Source organism: Falco punctatus (genome assembly GCF_963210335.1).
Source record: "Falco punctatus genome assembly, chromosome: 3".
In the NCBI taxonomy this organism is placed as follows: domain Eukaryota; kingdom Metazoa; phylum Chordata; class Aves; order Falconiformes; family Falconidae; genus Falco; species Falco punctatus.
In genome coordinates, this window is record NC_137582.1 from 95,422,331 (window position 1) to 95,441,576 (window position 19,246).

The 19,246-nt window shown below is 39.7% G+C and overlaps 1 protein-coding gene across 7 annotated transcripts in view; it reads right to left on the reverse strand.

Moving 5' to 3' along the window:
• Positions 1-19,246, reverse strand: part of LOC308060601 (uncharacterized protein) — a 134,190-nt gene that overhangs the window by 34,218 nt on the left and 80,726 nt on the right. For all 7 annotated transcript variants that reach the window (XM_080379511.1, XM_080379515.1, XM_080379514.1 and 4 more), the window contains 2 exons: positions 18,657-18,745; positions 14,105-14,244 (listed from right to left, as the gene is read on the reverse strand). In XM_080379511.1, coding sequence (XP_080235637.1) covers positions 14,105-14,244; positions 18,657-18,745 — 229 coding nt within the window. The remainder of the gene's footprint in view (positions 1-14,104; positions 14,245-18,656; positions 18,746-19,246) is intronic.

Sequence of the window (19,246 nt, forward strand, 5' to 3'; positions counted from 1 at the left end):
TTTCATCAAAATTCAAACCATGCATAAATGATCTCAAACTGCAGTGTCTATTTATACCACACAACATGTTAGTCACATTTTTCACTGCAGATTGAAAGTAATGATGAAGTAACAGATAAGGATGTGTCATGGTTTAACCCCAGCTAGCAACTCAGCCCTACACAGCCACTTGCTCACTCTCCCCTGGTGGGATGGGGGAGAGAAGTGGAAGAGTAAAAATGAGAAAATTTGTGAGTTGAGATAAGGACAGTTTAATAGTCAAAGCAAAAGCTGTGCACACAAGCAAAGCAAAACAAGGAATTAATTCACCACTGCCCATCAGCAGGTGAGTGTTCAGCCATCCTCAGGGCAGCCGGGCTCCATCACGTGTAACGGCTACTTGGGAAGGCAAATGCCATCACTCTGAATGTCTCCCGCCCACTCCATTCTTCTACCTCCTACCTTATATGCTGACCATGATGTCATATGGTCTGGGACATGCTTGTCCTGGTTTCAGCTGGGATAATTTTCTTCTTAGTAGCTAGCACAGTGCTGAAGTTTGGATTTGGTGTGAGAACAATACTGATAGCACACTGATGGGTTTGGTTGTTCCTACATAACTTTTATACTAAGTCAAGGACCTTTCAGTTCCTTGGGCCCTGCCAATGAGAGGGCACGAGAAATTGGGAGGAGACACAGCCAGGACAGCTGACCCAAACTGACCGAAGTGATATTCCATACCATATGACATCATGCTGAGTGTATAAACTGGAGGAAGAAGAAGGAAGATGGGGACATCCTGCATTATGGCGTTTGTCTTCCTGAGTAGCCATCATGCGTGATGGAGCCCGGCTGCCCTGGGGATGGCTGAACACCTGCCTGCCCATGGGAAGCAGTAGATGAATTCCTTGCTTTGCTTTGCTTGCATGTGTGGCTTTTGCTTTATCTATTAAATTGTTCTTATCTCAACCCTTGAGTATTACATCCCTTCCTGATTCTCCTCCCCATCCTATGGGTGAGGGGGGGAGTGAGCAAGGGGCTGTGTAGTGCTTGGTTGTTGGCTGGGGTTAAACCACAACATTCCCTCTGGTCATCTGGGGTCAGCTGTCCAAGATGTGTCCCCTCCCAACTTCTTGTGCCCCCCCAGCCTGCTTGTCGGTGGGGTGGGGTGAGGAGCAGAAAAGGCCTTGGCTCCACGTAAGCACTGCTCAGTAATGACTAAAACATCCCTGTCTTACCAACACCATTTTCAGCACAAATCCAAAACACAGACCCATACTAGCTACTGCGAAGAAAATTAACTCTATCCCATTCAAAACCAGCACAGGATGAAAGACTGAATATGTGCTATGCTACCCACGTATAATCCAGTTAGTAGCAAACACAGATTAGAAAGTACCCTTCAACAGCATCTGTTTTTCAACTGCCTGAGAAAATCTAAACCACTAATGAGTAAAAGGGGACAGCGATGAAACCAGAAATATTTCACTTGCATGAATTAGCCTGGTAAAAAAGAAATAGTTGATAAATCATCAGGTCAAGGATTGAAAGACAATGAGAAATGCAGTTACAGATCAAAATAATATTACAATTTGCTATCTTTTAAGTTTGGTGTTTCTTTAAAAAAAAAAAAAACAAAAAAAACAAAAAACCCCAACATTGCTAGCTTTTTTAAATCCAGAGATCAAAGTACTGTGAGTGCAAAAAGCATCATTTTTCTAAGCCAAAATTTTCACATTTTGGTGAATACCATATGCAGAAAACTCCAATGCAGAATTTCCATTTTAAAGTGTAGAACACTGTCTTCAACCTCTAGGAAGAAATAATCACAGTGGAAAAAAGTTTACACTCCTTCTTTTTCCAGTTGAAAATTTTGCTTTGGTTATTTTGGAAAGGACCGTTGAAGTATGAATTAAGAAAGATCTATGTTTTTTCATTTTAAACCTAAACAATGACAAAATCTTTAGCTGATGACAGCCGCTTAAACAAAATAATAACTATGGTACATAGTGTTATTTATAAGCTGATTATGGATCACTCCACTGAGTGTATCAGCTATTCTCACACACCTGCTACAGTTTTTGCCTAAAATTTTGTAGAATCAGCTTCTTGCAGTGCCACTAACCTTCAGCTGAAGTCCTGTTGTTGCTAAATGGTAAATGCAAATTATTTAATAATTTTGCTCTTCCTTGTTTTACTATTCTAGAAGCATCCAAGGTGCTGGATGAGCTAATAACATTGCCAATTGATGCTTCAGAGAGATTAGAATGTAGCATTGAAACTGCACAGTGTAGAATTAAACACAAATGTAAGTTGAAAGCCATGTATGGGGCTCTGCCTTCATTCAACATTACATTAGTCTCAGCACTCTCAGGTTATCATCACTCTAAGCAGAGCTAGATGTTAATGATTTGTAGCTGCCTTTTTGGAGAAGACAGGATTAGAGGAAAGACTTCATAGACATCATGAGGAGTTATTTCTGAGTAAAAGTCATAGGTTAAAGCTGCACATGGAAGCAGTGGTAAGGGGAGATGACAGCTGATATCTTTGGGTGTAGAGTAACATCACCAGAAGAGACACTACTGAGAAGTAGGGGAAGGCTAAGCAGTAGAAGACCTTACAAATGACTGGGAAAGATTATAGTATGACAGATGCCTCCAATATTAGCTAATTTAAATGTCATTAGATGCATATTTCACATGTAGACAGTCTACAGTGTGATGGGAAGTGTTACAGGAGGTCAGCACGAAAGTTTATGCTTCAGTCAAAGTAAATTGTCATCACTCCACTGGAAATGGCACTTTAACAACTTACCTCAGCTAAGGATCTGCCCCTTTGTATTACTGCAACATTTGCTGCCTTTAGCAAAATACTCAAAACAGATCCTAAAGCTGATGGAACTTAAACAAGTTTCTGCTGACTCATTGCCCCCAAAGAGAAAACAAATGTTCAAGCATTATACAGCATTTTTAGCTTATGTTATTGTTCTAGAGCTTCCCATTTTTTTCAAAAAGAGTGGGATTAAATAAAATGTTTTTTCCAATTAACATTTTTACATCTTTATTTTTAGTGTAATGCTGCCATTCTTCCAATGAAGTCTAGGAAAATGGCAGAATGAAGCCTAGAGTATGTTATTTTGAGCTGATTTCCCTGCAACATTTGTAAACAGTTTGATGCACGATGTCACTAGTAGCACTATTCTCTCTTGTCTTCCCCCATTTAATGAAAATCTGTGGAATAAATGCTACAAGGCAGTACTGCTGGCATGACAAATTCCAAGCCAATAAGTCTTGCAGTTGCCAAGATGTAAGCTCTGAAACTTGGCATTTGGCATTCAGAACTAGATAACCTTACTATAGTAACTACATTCACTGTATCTACAAGAGGGATGAATAAATCAACAATAATTGAACTACTAAAAGTGTCTAATTTCCAGCATAGTGCTTCAAGCAACAACTGAAATTAAAAAACTGTTAAAACACAGCTACATACCCATACAATCTTGTCATGAATGCACTGAAGCAAAGGTTAACAAAAAAGAATGAATATGCATTCTTTGCTAGAAGTAGCATTCCTTGATCTACAGTAGTGATGAACTGTATAAATGTCAGGTCCCATCTAAGTCCCACAGAGCTTGGCGTTTCCAGTAGCAAGAATTTTTTATTGTTCCTGTAACATTACTCAAAGTAGGGAAAAGGCTACTCCGGGTGCATGTGGAATGCAGTCCCTGTTCTGAAGCCTGGCAGTGTTTCTGAAGTTAGCAATGATCATAAACCCTTGAAATATGACTGGTATCTCCAGGGCCTGATCCTAAGCCCAGTGAAGTCAAATGGGAAGATTCTACATGGCTGCAGTTTTGTGCGGGCGAGGTTTAAAATATTACTTCTCTTGTCACTTGATTCCATAATTGAGAATTTCTTACATTGTCCAGTTCAGATTTCACTGAATTTCCCATCCACCCATCTTTTCTCCCACTGTTAATTTTTATTAGAAAAGTACAGGTCTGGAAATCTTTAGGAAAATAACTTACACAGTAGGTTAAATGGACTCAGTGTTTTAGAGAAACAGGATATTCTAATAAACAGAGCTTTTAATGTAATACATTTCCACACTAATACACAGGAGAGACCCTACCATTGGGATACCAGCCTGCTGTACACCGCTTTGAAAACTCTCTCGCAGAATTAATTCAGACTGATTATTAGCATAGCATGGATGCATTCACCTGGGGAACTAACTAAAAATAATAGTCAATTTACCAATGAGCCAGAGTAGGCTTTTTAATCTCCCATGACTCCACAGATCAGTAGCAGTACACTACAGAGTCACATCTCTCTGACTGCAGCACAGCTGGCATTAAGCTTTTGGGTACAGGCAATCAAAAGGAATTGCTAGAAGCCACTGATATGCTGGATGGAGCTATTCATTGGGCCACCATTTGGACAATCCTGCTAGGAGCTTAATGTCTGGGCTGCTCATTTATTAGGGACTGATTAAAAATACCAAGGAAGCATATGTCCATCTAAAGCCACTAAAAGATCATTTGGCTTCCAGGACTAGCGACCAACCTTTTGGGGACCTTAAATGTGGAAATTCAGTATTTATTCAGTGTTGCCTTGAGGAAAAAAATATAGGCATTGTGGTTTTAAAAACTTTATCATATTTTTCCTGAAGCTGAGGAATAAGAGAGACGCTACCACAGTGGAGATGCTGGTTCTTATAGCTGTCTCCAGGAAAACTGGTGACTCTCTTTGTGTCCTTACATTTATAACACATGTACAACAGGGAAGTATTTCTCCAGATGCACTGTGCGGGACAATGAAATGCGTGATGAACTGCACTGAATATGCATCTTTTGCCCCCTGATATTTTGTAGGTCAAACTCTGTATCTGATGTACGTATGTTAAAGCCAGAGGAGGAAATACAAATACTCAGAGAGAGAATCTTTTCTTTCCTCAAAATTCCTGCCATGTCTAAGGCTAAATTAAATACTTGTGGCATGAAGATACATCCAAGTGTCTTTTAGAAGATGAGGATCATGATACAATGTTTTGAAATGGAAATTATTCCAACTTTGAAATACTATAACTTACCAAGCAACCGAAGATGCTAGAAGGCCCCTGTACTACATTTAACTGAAATGCAAGGCAAATACAAACAGGCAGTCATCCTGCATAAAATGATACACATGATGGTTAAGAGTGGTGTTGTTTCCTCTATATAAAGAAAGCTTCAAAGGGAAAAGTAATTTTTGGATTAATGGGTAAAAAAATGCAGAACAAATTACATCAGTAGTTAGTTAAAAGCTCTGTAAAATAAGTTGCCCTCTGTTTCTGAGTAATGGGACTGATGAAGGAATGGGATCCTTTTTTCCATCCCCAGCTCTCTTCCCCTGCAATTGTTTACACTGAAAGATTAACAGTCAAAGAGGGCATCTCTGCACTTTGTGAGAAAGATGCAGTGTTCGGTACAGCTGCAAGAAAGAACAGCTGAACCAAGAGTTTCATTACTGTGAATCCCATAAAACAAGCTGCCTGGCATGTTTTCAGTCATTATCTCTCAGCAGAGACAAAAACGGGGATAGATCTAGGTACGGGCCAGAAAAACTTATGAGGACGGAGTACACCAGAGAGCTACCTAGTCTGTTTAAAACTAAGCTCAAGGCTCAAGACAGTGATTCACACCTTCATAACAATCAAGCACGACAACTGCAAATTCCCTGTTTGCTGGACTTCCTCTTAAATCAAAAGGCAGACAGGCTGCATTTTATTCAGAATTCTGTAACCCAACTCCTAAACCTGGCAGGTTGGGTTGGATTTCTGGACCCAAGGCCAGGCAAAGGGCAAATCCTCTCTGTCCTTTCCTATTCACCTTTCTCATCTCTGCCCTGCCCTGATTTGATATTGCCAGAGGGGGAGATACTGTATTCTGCCTAAAGCAAGGACAAAATACATGGGGTGAAATATTGTTCTGGCTAGGTGATTAAGGAGAAGGATTTTGATGGTCATCCACACTTTTATCATCACCTCTGAGATGACTTTTATCATAACCCCTGTTACCAAGGCCCATATCTGCCCAAACTTTTCTGCTCCTGCTCTTTTCAGCTTAACCATCACAGCTTCTTTTTCCCACCCATTGCGGTGTCTCAGCCTGTACTGCAAACCTGTAAGGGCAGAGACCCTCCTAACTTATCGGCTGTTTTGTCACACATCACTGTATATTTAATAATAATTATGCCTCTGCAGAGGTATTTTATTCTAATAGATTCAGAACTATCCCACCAGGGTCTTCAGCTACTTATTCATTTTGCTACAGGCTACAACAGAAAGAGTTAGAGAATTTACTGAAATAACAAAGTCATTTTACATACATATGGTCTATGCTTCTGTGCCACAGCAGTGACAGATAAAAAGCAGCAATCTATCATATTTTTCTCTCCACACTGTACTCAATAGGATCCAAAGTGTGGTACCCATTTTGTTACTAATGCACATGTATAACTCCCACTTATTTACTGTAGTGCCCTGAAGATGTGACAGTTAGCTATGTAATGCACTTATTATTTTTATTCATTCTATTCATTAGAGATGACCGTGTATGGCGCACTTATAGCTTTGCTTTTCTCCACTAGTCATCAGTAATGTCATCTTTTCTAGCTCATGAAAACAAAATGTGTATTAAATGACAAACAACAAACACATCTCTCTCTCCCCGATGTTTCACAGCCAGCTTGCCAACTCTTCTACCTTCCTATGAGTCTGAATAAACCAAAGAGCAATTCAGATATGTCCAAAAGTGCTTTTGTGCTGAGCAGGAATCAAGGCTGAATAGTGTAAAATGCCTGTGAAGGAGGAATGCTGGCAGTACTCTCTCAGGGCACTTAGACTGCCCTCATGGCAAAGGCTCCAACAACTTTGGGAGTCCTGATCGCTCAGTAACTGGAGAGTCAATGTTCCCAGTATTTAAGGAGAAGAGAAAGTAGCAGTTTCTGCCAAAAGCTGCATGATAGCCGTATTTTGTCAAGATGGCCAGCTTTCCCCTTACTGTTACCAAATTTGAACCACCTTCTTTCACTTTTACCAAATAGAAATCCTCTAAGGGGGAGGAAGAAAGTGGAAAAATATTTTTTTGGCAGGGAATTATAAACGTGCTCTCCTGGACAGTACTAGGACAAATTGTGAATTGCTCCAACATCAGGAGCATTTGCCTGCTCTTTCAGCTCCATTACGTATAATCAGATGGCGATCACACAAGACCCTTGCCAGGATCTCTAGGAAAACTTTGGGGTTGTACTGAAGTTGCTCAACAACTGAGCTCTCTACTCCTTTCTGCTCAAGAATATTCAAGCCAGTAGAAAAGGAAAAAAAAGAGAAAAAGCACAACCAACCAACCAACCATCCCGCTGGCACCTTCAGTGAGTGTTCACTCACTGATGACTCTCAACTCACACTCTCAACTGAGTGATTTCTATCACCAATTTCTCCTCTCCACTGCTCGAGGCCAGCTCCCAGCTGGTGGAGTTCTGCAGGTCTGGAACCAGCAGGAGGAAGGGGAGCAGCTGCCAACTCTTTTCATCATCCTGAACATATAAATAAAACTATTGTCAAGCATAATTGCACTGAAGACCGTAGGTACTTACAATAGTAAATGTTTCCTGTCACCATAACAACATCAAATTCTAGCAAAATCAAGTGTGTGCATAGATACTGGAGGGCTTTTTTAAATGACCACTGTGAAAGACACTTCTGAGTAAAGACTCGTGCTTCCTTAGCATGTACTTTCAATCCTTAAAATTTTGTTTCCCATTTTTTTCCATCAGTTTAGGTAAGTTTTTACATAATCCTTTTCGTTGATTTCAAATTTGTTCGCGAACAGTGTGGTCCCCTCAGTCTTCATCTCTACGTCTGAACCATCAGCAGGAGATAAACCTTATTTCTTTTTCACATTTCACTTGCACCATTTTACCACAATGCACTGGTATAAGGATGTGATTCTTCAATAGCACAAGACAGCAAGGAAATACAATCTCTCTAAATGTACGCAATTCATTGCAATTTGCCCATTTACAAATTATACTATGTAATAAAAGAAGCAACAGACAGCTTCAGAAAAATCACAGGGAATAAGAGATGCCGTAGCTGTATTTAATGATTAGTCTAGAAGATAATTTTCCAAAAAGTAAACTTTTACTGCAACAGAAAAAAAAAAAAAAACAACAAAACTAAGACTAAAGCAAAAACTCCAGAGAAACATAGAATCATAGAATCACAGAATAATTTAGGTTGGAGAAGACCTTTAAGATCATCGAGTCCAACCATTAACCTAGCACTGCCAAGTCCACCACTAAACCATGTCCCTAAGCGCCGCATCTATGCATATTTTAAACACTTCCAGGGATGGTGATTCACATGTACAGGTCTTCTATAAAAATTTGATCTGCAGAGACATGAGGACATGCACCAATGTAAACACTGATCTTACATCTGAATACATGAAGAAAAGAAAAAAAAAAAATCCATGACCTGTGTTCTGCTGTGACTTGCCTGCAAAACAAAACTCCTACAAAAAGTCCAGAATCAGGACTAATCGTGGTGAAACTCTGTGCTTGCACAAGGAAAGCTGAAGCACTTTTAGGAATGACATGTGAAAGATTTGAAGGCATTCAAAGAAACCAGTGGGACTTCTGATTTCTCCGAAGAGGTAAAGCTTGGCCTGCCTTTAAATCTCCATCTTGAAAACTATTAACTAGATTCCACTTCAAAATCAAATTAAAAACAATGAAACAGGATTTAGGTGGACTATCAGAAGTTACTGAGAAACTGTTTCTTCAAGTAATTTTTAAACTATTAGCACTTTTTTAAAGCAAGCAATAAAGAGCTAGTCTCCTTTTCACAAAGAAAGTTGAATGCCCGCTTTTAATGCCAGTATTTTATATATAGTGCATGAAACAGATCCTACTAGGACAGCTATAAAATACTGGTAAAATTTGACCTTTTATTTTAGGTAAATGTTACATATTTGAATAAAAGGTTGCATTTATAGGCAGCCACAGAATTCTTTTTTTTATTTTAATGAAATCTGTAGAAAAGCTCAAGGGAAGATCCAGGGAAACTTTAAACAGGCAACACTAATTCTGAACAAATTTTAAACACTCAGACAAGGATTTTCCTCTAACGTAGAATTCATCACCCTCCTTTCTTGGTGTAAATTCAATCTGTTCTGTTTGTATGACATAAACAACAAGCAGTTACACAGGAATGAGGCAAACCATATGTGAAGGTGTTTTAGAAAGCACAACAGGGAATACACCAAGCAAAGAAGCATCTGCATTTATTTCAATGTCAAATCACATGTGTATTATAAAGGGAAAGTTTATTGTTTTTATTAAAAAACAAGTTTACTATATTGTGCTGTTTACAGTTAACTCTTCCTGCACCTCAGTGTTCTCATCAATTTGGCAATAACAACACAACAAAAAAAATCAGTGGGTAAAATCATAAAGTCTATAGGTGCAGAGGCAGGGTTGCAAAGGAGTCTTCATCCCTGTCCACACTACCCAGGCTGGTGTTTGGTGTCAAGAGTCTTTTTCTTCTCCACCCACCCCTTGCTACCCCTTCCTGGACAGAGGCTGCATACGCTCCTGGTAGCTGCAAGTAAGAACTAAAGCCTGGCCCACCATGCCTGGTGGTGCAAGAATATAAGTCTAGGTAGGATTTATTTCTTGTGATGCTTGTGTGCAGTGGAACACGGGCTTGTCTCCTGTCCCAAGATGCTGTCTGATCCTGCACTGATGCTGCACCGACCAGCCCGCAGCCCAGCAATCAGGGGCAACAAGCAGCACTGCTGCATGGGGCACAGGGTATTCCCTCACAAAAGGCAGCACCCTATAATAAATTACTTTTATAGAAGCTGGCCAGAGTCAGCTTAACACATTTGGAGTTCAGGAGAAAATATTTCAAAGCAGCATTTAGCCTGGGTATGAGCTACAGGCACGTTGTTAAAAAGCTAATTGCATGGAGACAAAGGATGATCGTTACTTTTATATTAGTGTGTAATATTAACCCTTAAGAGCTGTGTTTGATGATAAGTTGTTGGTGATTGAAACAGCTTGTTCATTGTTTATATTTAAACTCAAGCCTGAAGATTCCTAGAGTCACAGAAGGTGTTGGTGTCATTATTTCTTCTGTATTAAGACAGATAAAGTTTTTTTGAAATCAGGGATGTTTTCCCTATCTCCTCTAAAACTATGCATAAAACGCAGTGTTGAAGTGCTGAAGCGTTGAAATTATTTCTCAGATCTGTATTTATATATATATATATATATATAAAAATATATATTCACTTTCAGGAAATCTGGCTTTATGACAAATAGCAATGAAGAACCTTTTTTCCTCAATTTTTTCTTGTTTCAGGAAACAGAAGAACAGGGCTAGAAAGCTTCAAACAGCAGGTTTTGAAAGGCTGCAAGGGACAAAAATTCCTCCAAACATTTTCTCTCTCAAGGTTATAGATTTCACCGTGTTTAGGGAATAGCCACTAAAAATATACATGTTCTGTTGCAGGTTACATGGGCTTTTAGTTCCAGAAACACAAGCTTCTGAAGGAAGAGAGGTTCAGAGACTGTGGTACGTCTGCAAAGTGCTTGGTGACCATTTAGCAGCTATGGGGCTGTGACCACGGCCAACCACTTCAGTGGCATTTGCTTCCATATGTGGCCATGTTCATCTATTGTCTTAACCTTTTGTCTCTTGTTCCGTGTTTTGGCCTCATCCCCTTCATCGCCAGCTCACTGGACCTAAGCAAAAGGCTGCTGCATTCAGCACGGTATGTGGGCACAGTGGAACAGGCACTTGTGTAGGCTGCAAGATCGAAACTGAAGGTTGTGGGCTTGTGCAGCCAGAATGATCTTTTTATTACATCCGTGTATAATGCCCACTGTAAGGAGGTTTGACTATGGCCTACGGACGTGAGACACCACTGTCAAATTAATATGAACGGAAAAGGACAAGCATGCTATAGCAAGGGAAACAGAAAAAAAAATATCACAATTATCAGAAAACTATTTGTGATCACAAAAGAATATTTTGCTCATACTCGCCAATCTCCCCTTTGGCAAGCCCTACAAGAAAAGAGAAGATGAGAGAGAAGAGAGAAGAAAGAAGAGAGTAAAAAATACAGAGGGTGGGGGGAGTGGAGGGTGGGGGTGGTAGAGCCTGAGACAGAGTGGATACTTTTAACTTGTCACAGTACAACACTAGCTTTTAATTAATACAGGGTATGTACAACTTTGAAGACTGTTGGTCGTGCAGTATTTTATGATAAATACATTTTATGGGATTTGGTTTTTAAAGAGGATTTTGAAAAATAACCTAGCCCAATAAATGATTTACCAGCTGCAATAAAAGATCAAGGAAATTGCTCAGATTGCATCTTGGAGCATCTAAAACTCTGAAGTTTATGGAGATCTAAGCTGCCCCCAGATCTACAGTGCTATTAAAAATTTTTGTAGTAGCTAATTATCTTGCATTGCATTTTTTAAAAGGTAGCAATCCTAACAGAGAGGAATGTCTGGAAACAAAAGAGGAGTTGATGTCCTTTGATGGAGAAAGTAGGAAGAAGGAAAGAAGAGACAGACAGAAGTGAGTAACAACTGAAACATCATGCTGGTATGGTAACAAATGGAACTAACAACTCATAAGGTATTGGATAGTCCTTCAATCACATAGGGAAAATGAATTCACACTAATTTTTTTTTTTTAAATATATTATTAGGCACACATTCTTTACATGGTGTGGTAAGTGTAATATCTGTATTATTTGACCAAGAGTGGAGTAATCTGTTTTCCTATTTTTTTCTCTCTGATAAAGTTGATGTTTTACAACAAGCAAAGTGGAAAGCAAAGAAATTCTCACTAAATTCTGTTTTGTTCTATCTTCACAGGACTTTCACTTAATAAATAAGTAAATTTAAAAAAACACTGTTCTTAAACAGGATGGCAGAGGCAGTAGATAGAACAGCATATTGAAATAATAAAATACTAGCCTCAGCTGTCTTCAGAGGAGTACAGGCAGCACAGTCACTATGAAGCATGCCTTGCAGCCTTTGTTTCCTACCAGAAATATAGTGTTCATGCCCTGTAACTTACTGTGCTCAGACATACCTCTGTCCCATCCAGGGAACCCTAGCAAAACCAGTGTCCCCCACAGGCATGGAGCTCCAAAGTCAACTGGGCTTCCTAAGAAAGGATGCAGAAAGGAAAAGGAAAAGCAAAAGGAAGAAAAAAACATCATTTTTTCTTGGTCCCCAAATGAGACGGCAAGGTGCATGCCGATTTAGACAAATGCCTGTTCACCCTGCTCCTCTGGGCACCTTGTGCAATCGCACAGGCCACAGGCTTCAAAGCTTGGGTCCAGGCTGCTGCAGAGATAGTGACCAGAACCAACTGCTCCAGGAGCTCTTCAGCGCTGAGGAAGGATGGACTTGGGCCCCTTTCCCAACACTTTCAAGCTGAAGAACTTTGAAAAGAATACAGAATCAGTGCTGCTGACCTGAAACATTAATGGTATCAGTGTAACTTGGCAAGACGCGGAAGAGTGACAGTGAAGTTTACCGCCACAGAAAGCAAGCACCTTCAGATAGGAAGGGCTGATGATTTGGTTGATTTAATTTGAGGTAGGTAAAATAAAACAGTGGGAGCTGGCAAAGATTTTTGCATGAACACTGCTACTTTAAAAACTATTATGAAATTGTGGCCAAGATGGGGGAGTCCTTCATTTTCCAAAATAACCACTATTAATTCAGCAGAATTATGGCATTCTAATTATATGACTGTATGTTATTTTTCCACTTGATTGCTGCCTCCTGCAATACTCAGGGCTGACCACCTATAGGGCTGAGTTCAGATTTCTGCAGTGAAAATGCATTTTGTGTCTGTAGGGTCTTTACCCAACTTTCTGACAAACTTTAAAGGCAACGAGTGAATGTGGCAAGTGAAAGCAAGAAATAACAAGACTAGTGATGCTGAAGGCTGCTTGACTTGCCTGATTAGATAATCCTGCTTTCAAATGTTTTGATAGGGAAGTAATTTTAAACTAAATTTTCACAGACATCCACCCGATCCTGATGCTCATTTTCTGGATGCTTTAGTTGAAACTCAAGGGGCTGATTTGCAGAAGACCATAGGTGCCAGATTGCAGCTGGGTTTTGAACATTCAAAATATAATACAGAGTTACATGAAAGACTGTCAAATCATTTCATTTAGTGAAGGACTGAGTCTTCATTGTTTTCTACTGATTACAAATAACTGTCCAACTTTTGCAATTACTTAGAAGATGAAATCCCAGGAAAAATAATTATGAGTAACTGACGAGATTTGATTTTGATGCAGTCTTTTTAATTTCAGTTTGATTTATCTTTTCATTTTAAGTCATTACCCATACGTGTATTTTCTAACAGAGAAAATTAATAATAAAGTAATACCCAAGAAAGGTAGTGTACTGCTGTTAAAATCCTGACAATATTTTGCTAGAAATCCTTTAATTTCTTCCCCTCACACAGTGTCTCAAAGCAATGCAGTAATGTCAAAACTGCATTCTCACACAAAAACCACTTCCAATTTTTTTCTAATCAACTTCAATCATAAATAATACTAAGGAGTCAAAGAAAATCCAAGTCTCTGGTTATTTATTAGTGCTAGAAATATCGTACCTCATATCCCTAATCTATGAAGGTGAAATAAACCTTCTCCTTATTTCACAACGATTTGTAAACTTCTATTGGCAGTATGAGGAAATCAGTAATTCTGAACTTCAGGCACCATCTACATGTTGTAAATAAGGCCAGGGGCCACAGTGACCAAAAGCAGAAAATAAAATCCTTAATATTTACAGAAATAAATAGCACACACAGAGAAAAATGAGCTCTGTGGGAAAATAGGATATGACATCATAATCATAACATTTATGCACAAAGGGGACAAATTGACATTGCTTAGGTGACTGTCAAGCTATGTGTTGGATTTTTCAGCCCAACAACATTCACCTGAATGCAGATACCTCTTTAATACAAGAATAACAAGGCATACTTTTGGCTTGTGAAACTATTTGTTGCTGAGATTACTTACCACACAGAAAAAGTATATTTCTCTAACTCCTGCAAGCAAAAATTGCTCTCTGCAGACGCTTTCCCTTCTTCTGGGCTTGCATTGCTCTCAGGACCTGATTCTTCTTGATAACATTGGTCAGGTGGGTTATTCCAGTTGACCTTAAAATAAAAAGAAAAAACAAGTTAGAATGGTAAGGCAATTAGCTGAGCACAGCTAGCAAAGTAAGAGCTGCCACTTTTACCCTGGTTTGAACTTCTAGCTTTGCTTTATTCTTCACTTTGTAACAAATCTGCAAAACAGCAGTGGCAAAGCTGGCTCAAAACACTTAAGAATTGAACAGACTAGACTCTTTTGGCTGGAAGAGACCTACAACAATCACCTAGTCCAACTAGCCTGACCAGCTCAGGGCTGACCAAGCCACAGCACATTGTTAGGGGCATTGTCCAAATGCCTCTGAAACACTGGCAGGCTCGGGGCATCGACCACCTCTCCAGAAAGCCTGTTCCAGTGTTTGACCGCCCTCATGGTAAAGCAATGCTTCCTAATGTCCAGTCTGAACCTCTCCTGGTGCAACTTTGAACCATTCCCAGGTGTTCTGGTGCTGGATCCCAGGGAGAAGAGCTCAGCACCTCCCTCTCTACTTCCCCTCCTCAATGAGGAGAGCGATGAGGGTGCCCCTCAGCCTCCTCCTCTCCGGACTAGACAAACCCAGTGTCCTCAGCCACTCCCCACAGGACATGCCTTCCAGCCCCATTACCAGCTTTACTGTCCTCCTCTGGATGCATGCAAGGACCTTCACATCCTTCTTAACTTGTGGGGCTGCACACAAGGTATTTATTGTTCCTATAAGGCTGTGGTTTGATAGACCCTTTCAAGGAGACATAAGCTCATGCTGACACCAGAAGTCATCATCCAGCCTTCTACCTGCTCGATTTTTCCTGTGTTGCACATCATGCTCCATCAGCACAAAATTGGACATCCACATAGTAAAACACACAGAGGCAACTGATCTGGGAAGAGAATTAATGCTGTTTGGCCTCCTTCTTTACTTTTCCTTTTATTAACTGGGTTAGGTCTCAGCTGGACCCATTCTGATCCAGGCCATCCTGCACTGGTGCCAGCACAAGGGAAGAGAGGGACAGTACTGCATCCTTCAGTGCTGGTACCACTTTATGTTGGTTTAAACTACTCCTTGAGCTACAAAGGACAGAATCCTAACCTGTGCTCATCTCTGGAATAATATTTTTGCACACACAAGGCCCAATTCAGCACTGGCATTGCCTCTCTCTGGAGTGACCAGCAGGTTTTCTCACATGCTCAGCGTTATCGCCCCCGGACAGAGCACCAAGCATCACTTCCACCAAAAGACACAATGAGTTCATAACTTACCAAACAGACATTTACAGGTGACTTCATGAAGCTATCTATTAATACATTCCTAGGCATGATACCAAACTCTGTAAAGGGTTTGTTCACATTTAGTGAACAAGCCCCAAGAGAACAAAGGAAGGAAAGTTAAATCCTGTTATGTTCAAACTAGAAACAGACTCCCTTTTTGTTCTTTCTTTTAGACAGGGGGATGGTAACTATACTGTTTAGAAGTAACCACAAAGGGAAATTTTGGTTTGCCATCCCCTGATGCAAATTTTATGGAGCAAGTGGTTGAAATTTTCTAGCCTATACTAGAAGCTAACCTAAATGATTTAAGGTCCTGTTTGACTTTTGCATTTATGAAATCTGCAATGAACAAAACATCCAAGTTTACTCTGTAGATCTCAAAAAAATCTCAGTGTTTTCAAGGAACACAGCGCTGGCATTGGATGTAGTCACATCACTGAATATTTTGCTAATTATGAAAACTACAAAGATTTTTATTTTTTTTTAACTCAGTAAACCATTTTGCTCTAAAAGGCAAATGTGTATTTTGAAGCTTGGATTACATAGACCTCATACACATTTGAATTTTAATTTAAAGCTCATGGACATAACAGACAGAGGTTCATATCCATACCTACATAATGCTAAATATGGTTATCAGTAAACAAGATACAATCATTGTATTTTCAGCAGTCACTAGAAAAGCTGCCACAAGCAACGGAATATATTGTCAAAAAGCAATTCTATGTAAACACGAATAGTTAAGGCAGAGTAGAAGCGGGTAGTGTGCTCAAAGCTGTTTTCAAATACTAAGACCAAGCAGCTACAGATAGCATTGCGTTTCAGCTAGTCACATGGCTGCCCAACTTAATTCCCTAGAAAAAGTCAAGGTTGCAGAGCAGGTAGTGTGTGCAAAGCACCTTGCTTGCACTGACATAGTCTCCATGAAACTATGCCTGGGCAAAGTAGATACAAAAACATTATTTAAGACATAAATTCCAAAGGTGTTAAAGAGTATTATGAATTAATTTCTCTGAGTCTGTGCTTGATCTTGTCTGAAGTCCAAAAGGAGAAGCTCAGTCATCCACATGAGGACGGGATTAGGGCCACAGAATATATTTTACTTCTCTTGGAAGTCACTGACTGGGATCATTATGTCCTTCATAGTCACCATTCATTATCTTCAATACATGCAACGGTGTGTACACTCATTGCAACAAAAACTAAGTTGTCACTAATTCCTGTCACTCAGAGGATACCCAGTGGGAGACTGTTTGCAACTCCTTTGCATAGATGAGTATGGGGGCAAGGGGGCAAGACAGTAACACCTTTAGTTTGGCTGATATATCCTATATTCCTCAAAAAGGTGTCATCAGGCCCAGAAGTCCTCCTGTTTGCTTTTGTTACAAAAAGAAAATAAATAAAATAAAATAAATTAAAACAATTCTATTTACAAAAAGAAAAGGGACAGTGAGGAGAATAATCCACTATATGAATTTCTGCTTTCTGCCTTAAATCTGTTCTTTACATTAGTCTGTAATTGTTTCCAATATATGATTGTTGTATAAAATTATTTTAGAAGACGGTTTCTGTTCCAGAGATACAAGTAGGCCCAAATTACATAATTCAGCCCAAGTGTCTAAATCTGTAACGTGCTAAAACAAGGCTCTCTCTGGACATTAGGGTTCACTCATCCCATTAAAGAAGAGGGGTTCTTACAACCTTTGAAAGAAGATTTCATATGCTCACATTTCTTTTGTGCAGACGTGTTCTCGTAAGAGGCTCAGTTCAGAAATCTATTTAAACATGTCAATAACTGTAAGCTTGTGAGTAATTTCGCTGCGTCCAAAGGGACTAGGCAATGCTGAATTACCCATGGGCTTACGCACCTTACTGAAACCAGGTCACTTTAATGTGGCTTTGAGAGCCACCCACAGCTGAGGTTCCTATAAGAGCGTGGCATTTTGTTCAAAGGCAATGTGCTATTATGGGATTGTAGGAAACGAATTTCACTCTGCCACTCCCATGGGCTGGGTTGCTTTGCCCATCACACCCACTCCATCAGTCCTTAAATTGGTCTTCCTATAGATATAGGGCTAGAAACACATGCGCATGCACACATAAATCTGCAGTTATGTTTATATACAAGTCTGGTTTGTCCAAGTTATCCTTACCTCCCTAAAGAAATAAATCCCTTGAAAACTTAGTCATTTAAAATGGAGGGAATTTCCAGTTGGCCAGTCTGGTTTTGCTCATTTATATGTGGAGCATCACACTACTAAACTCAAAGTTGCAATAATATTTCCAGGCTGTTAAGTATTTGTGCCACAGTACATATACAGATAAAAATGCATAGTACACAAGTTTGTGAGTACTCCGAGAGCTATGATGACTTTTTTTCCATTTGCAATTAAAAGCATTAAAAATGTTTCAAAGTACATCTAGAACAGGACGAGACAAATTGCCAGAATGATTAATTTGAATATTCTTTTTTGCAGTTATAATTCACTGCAGCCATGCTGATATAAGGAGGGAAGTGGAGTAACACTTAGAAAAAACCTGCATCCTTCTTTGGAAAAATACCTAATTTAGAACAGATAATGCAGGTAGAAGCAATTCTTAGGAATAGAAAGTCTTCTTTGTGTCTTAGTTGTCAATATTTGCATCAAATTGGAAAGTTCCAGTAGTATCTCACCCAGAAAGCATTGTCATGATGCAGATGTGACTTCTCAGTAACTTGTACTGATGTCACAACGTTTGTCCACAAATTAATTATGCCCTTGACTGAGATACTACAAATAAGGATAATAAAAGCATCTGATGGTAGGGGTCTTCTGCACAAGGACATGAGAGCTTGAAAGTTATAGATGTATAGGAAATCTATTGTGTTTAAACATTACTGAAATAATATCATCCTGCAGCACAACCTGTTGTCTGATTACTGTATGGTCTTTCCTACTGCTCCTTTGAAACTGCTGGAGAGATTAGCTCCCTATAGATCTATGCAGGAGACAGCAATACTTGGGGCCACATGAAGCCCTACAGTAGCTATGACAAAAATCACTGTGATAAATTAAAGAAACAGCAACAAGAAGCAAGCCTCCAAATCATTCCTAAATGGGACAGGTAGAAGCTCCCATGGTTTCACCATGTGATTTAAGGGAGATGGTGACATTAAGATCAAGGCCAGTACCTTGTGATGTCCTCCTTGGCCTTCTTTCAGCCAAAACAAACCGCAGCACTCATCTGCACTGCCACAGCAATCTCGGTGAAAATCACCATCTGTAAGGGGGGAGAAAAAGTGGATTTGTATTAGTGCAAGGCTCTGGAAAGGAAGGAGCTGGGTTTTGTTCCCTCTCCCACCAAGATTCCATGTGACTCCAGGCAGATTATCTTTTCCTCTCTGTCCTAGTTATAAATAGGTGGTTAATTCTCTCCTGCCTTACAGAAGCGTTAGGTTGATAAATGCAGACAAGACTTCAGACACTGTTGTGCTGAAAATAACAATTGTATAGATAAGAAGGACAGGGGGAATAAAAACAAACAACAGACACAAGAACAACAACAGTGAAGGGTATTTAAACACCCCAAGGTATCTTCTTCAGAAAAGAGAAGTTCATTTTCTTGTATGGGCATGGTTGTGGATCACGAATGAGGCACAGGATCCAATGTACTTGTGTCTTCTAAGTAATGTTTACTCAAGTAGTGTATCCTTCAGAGTCCTGAAAAGCTGTGACCTGTGGAAGGAACAAAAATATATTCCCACATCACAGGAAGCGGTGG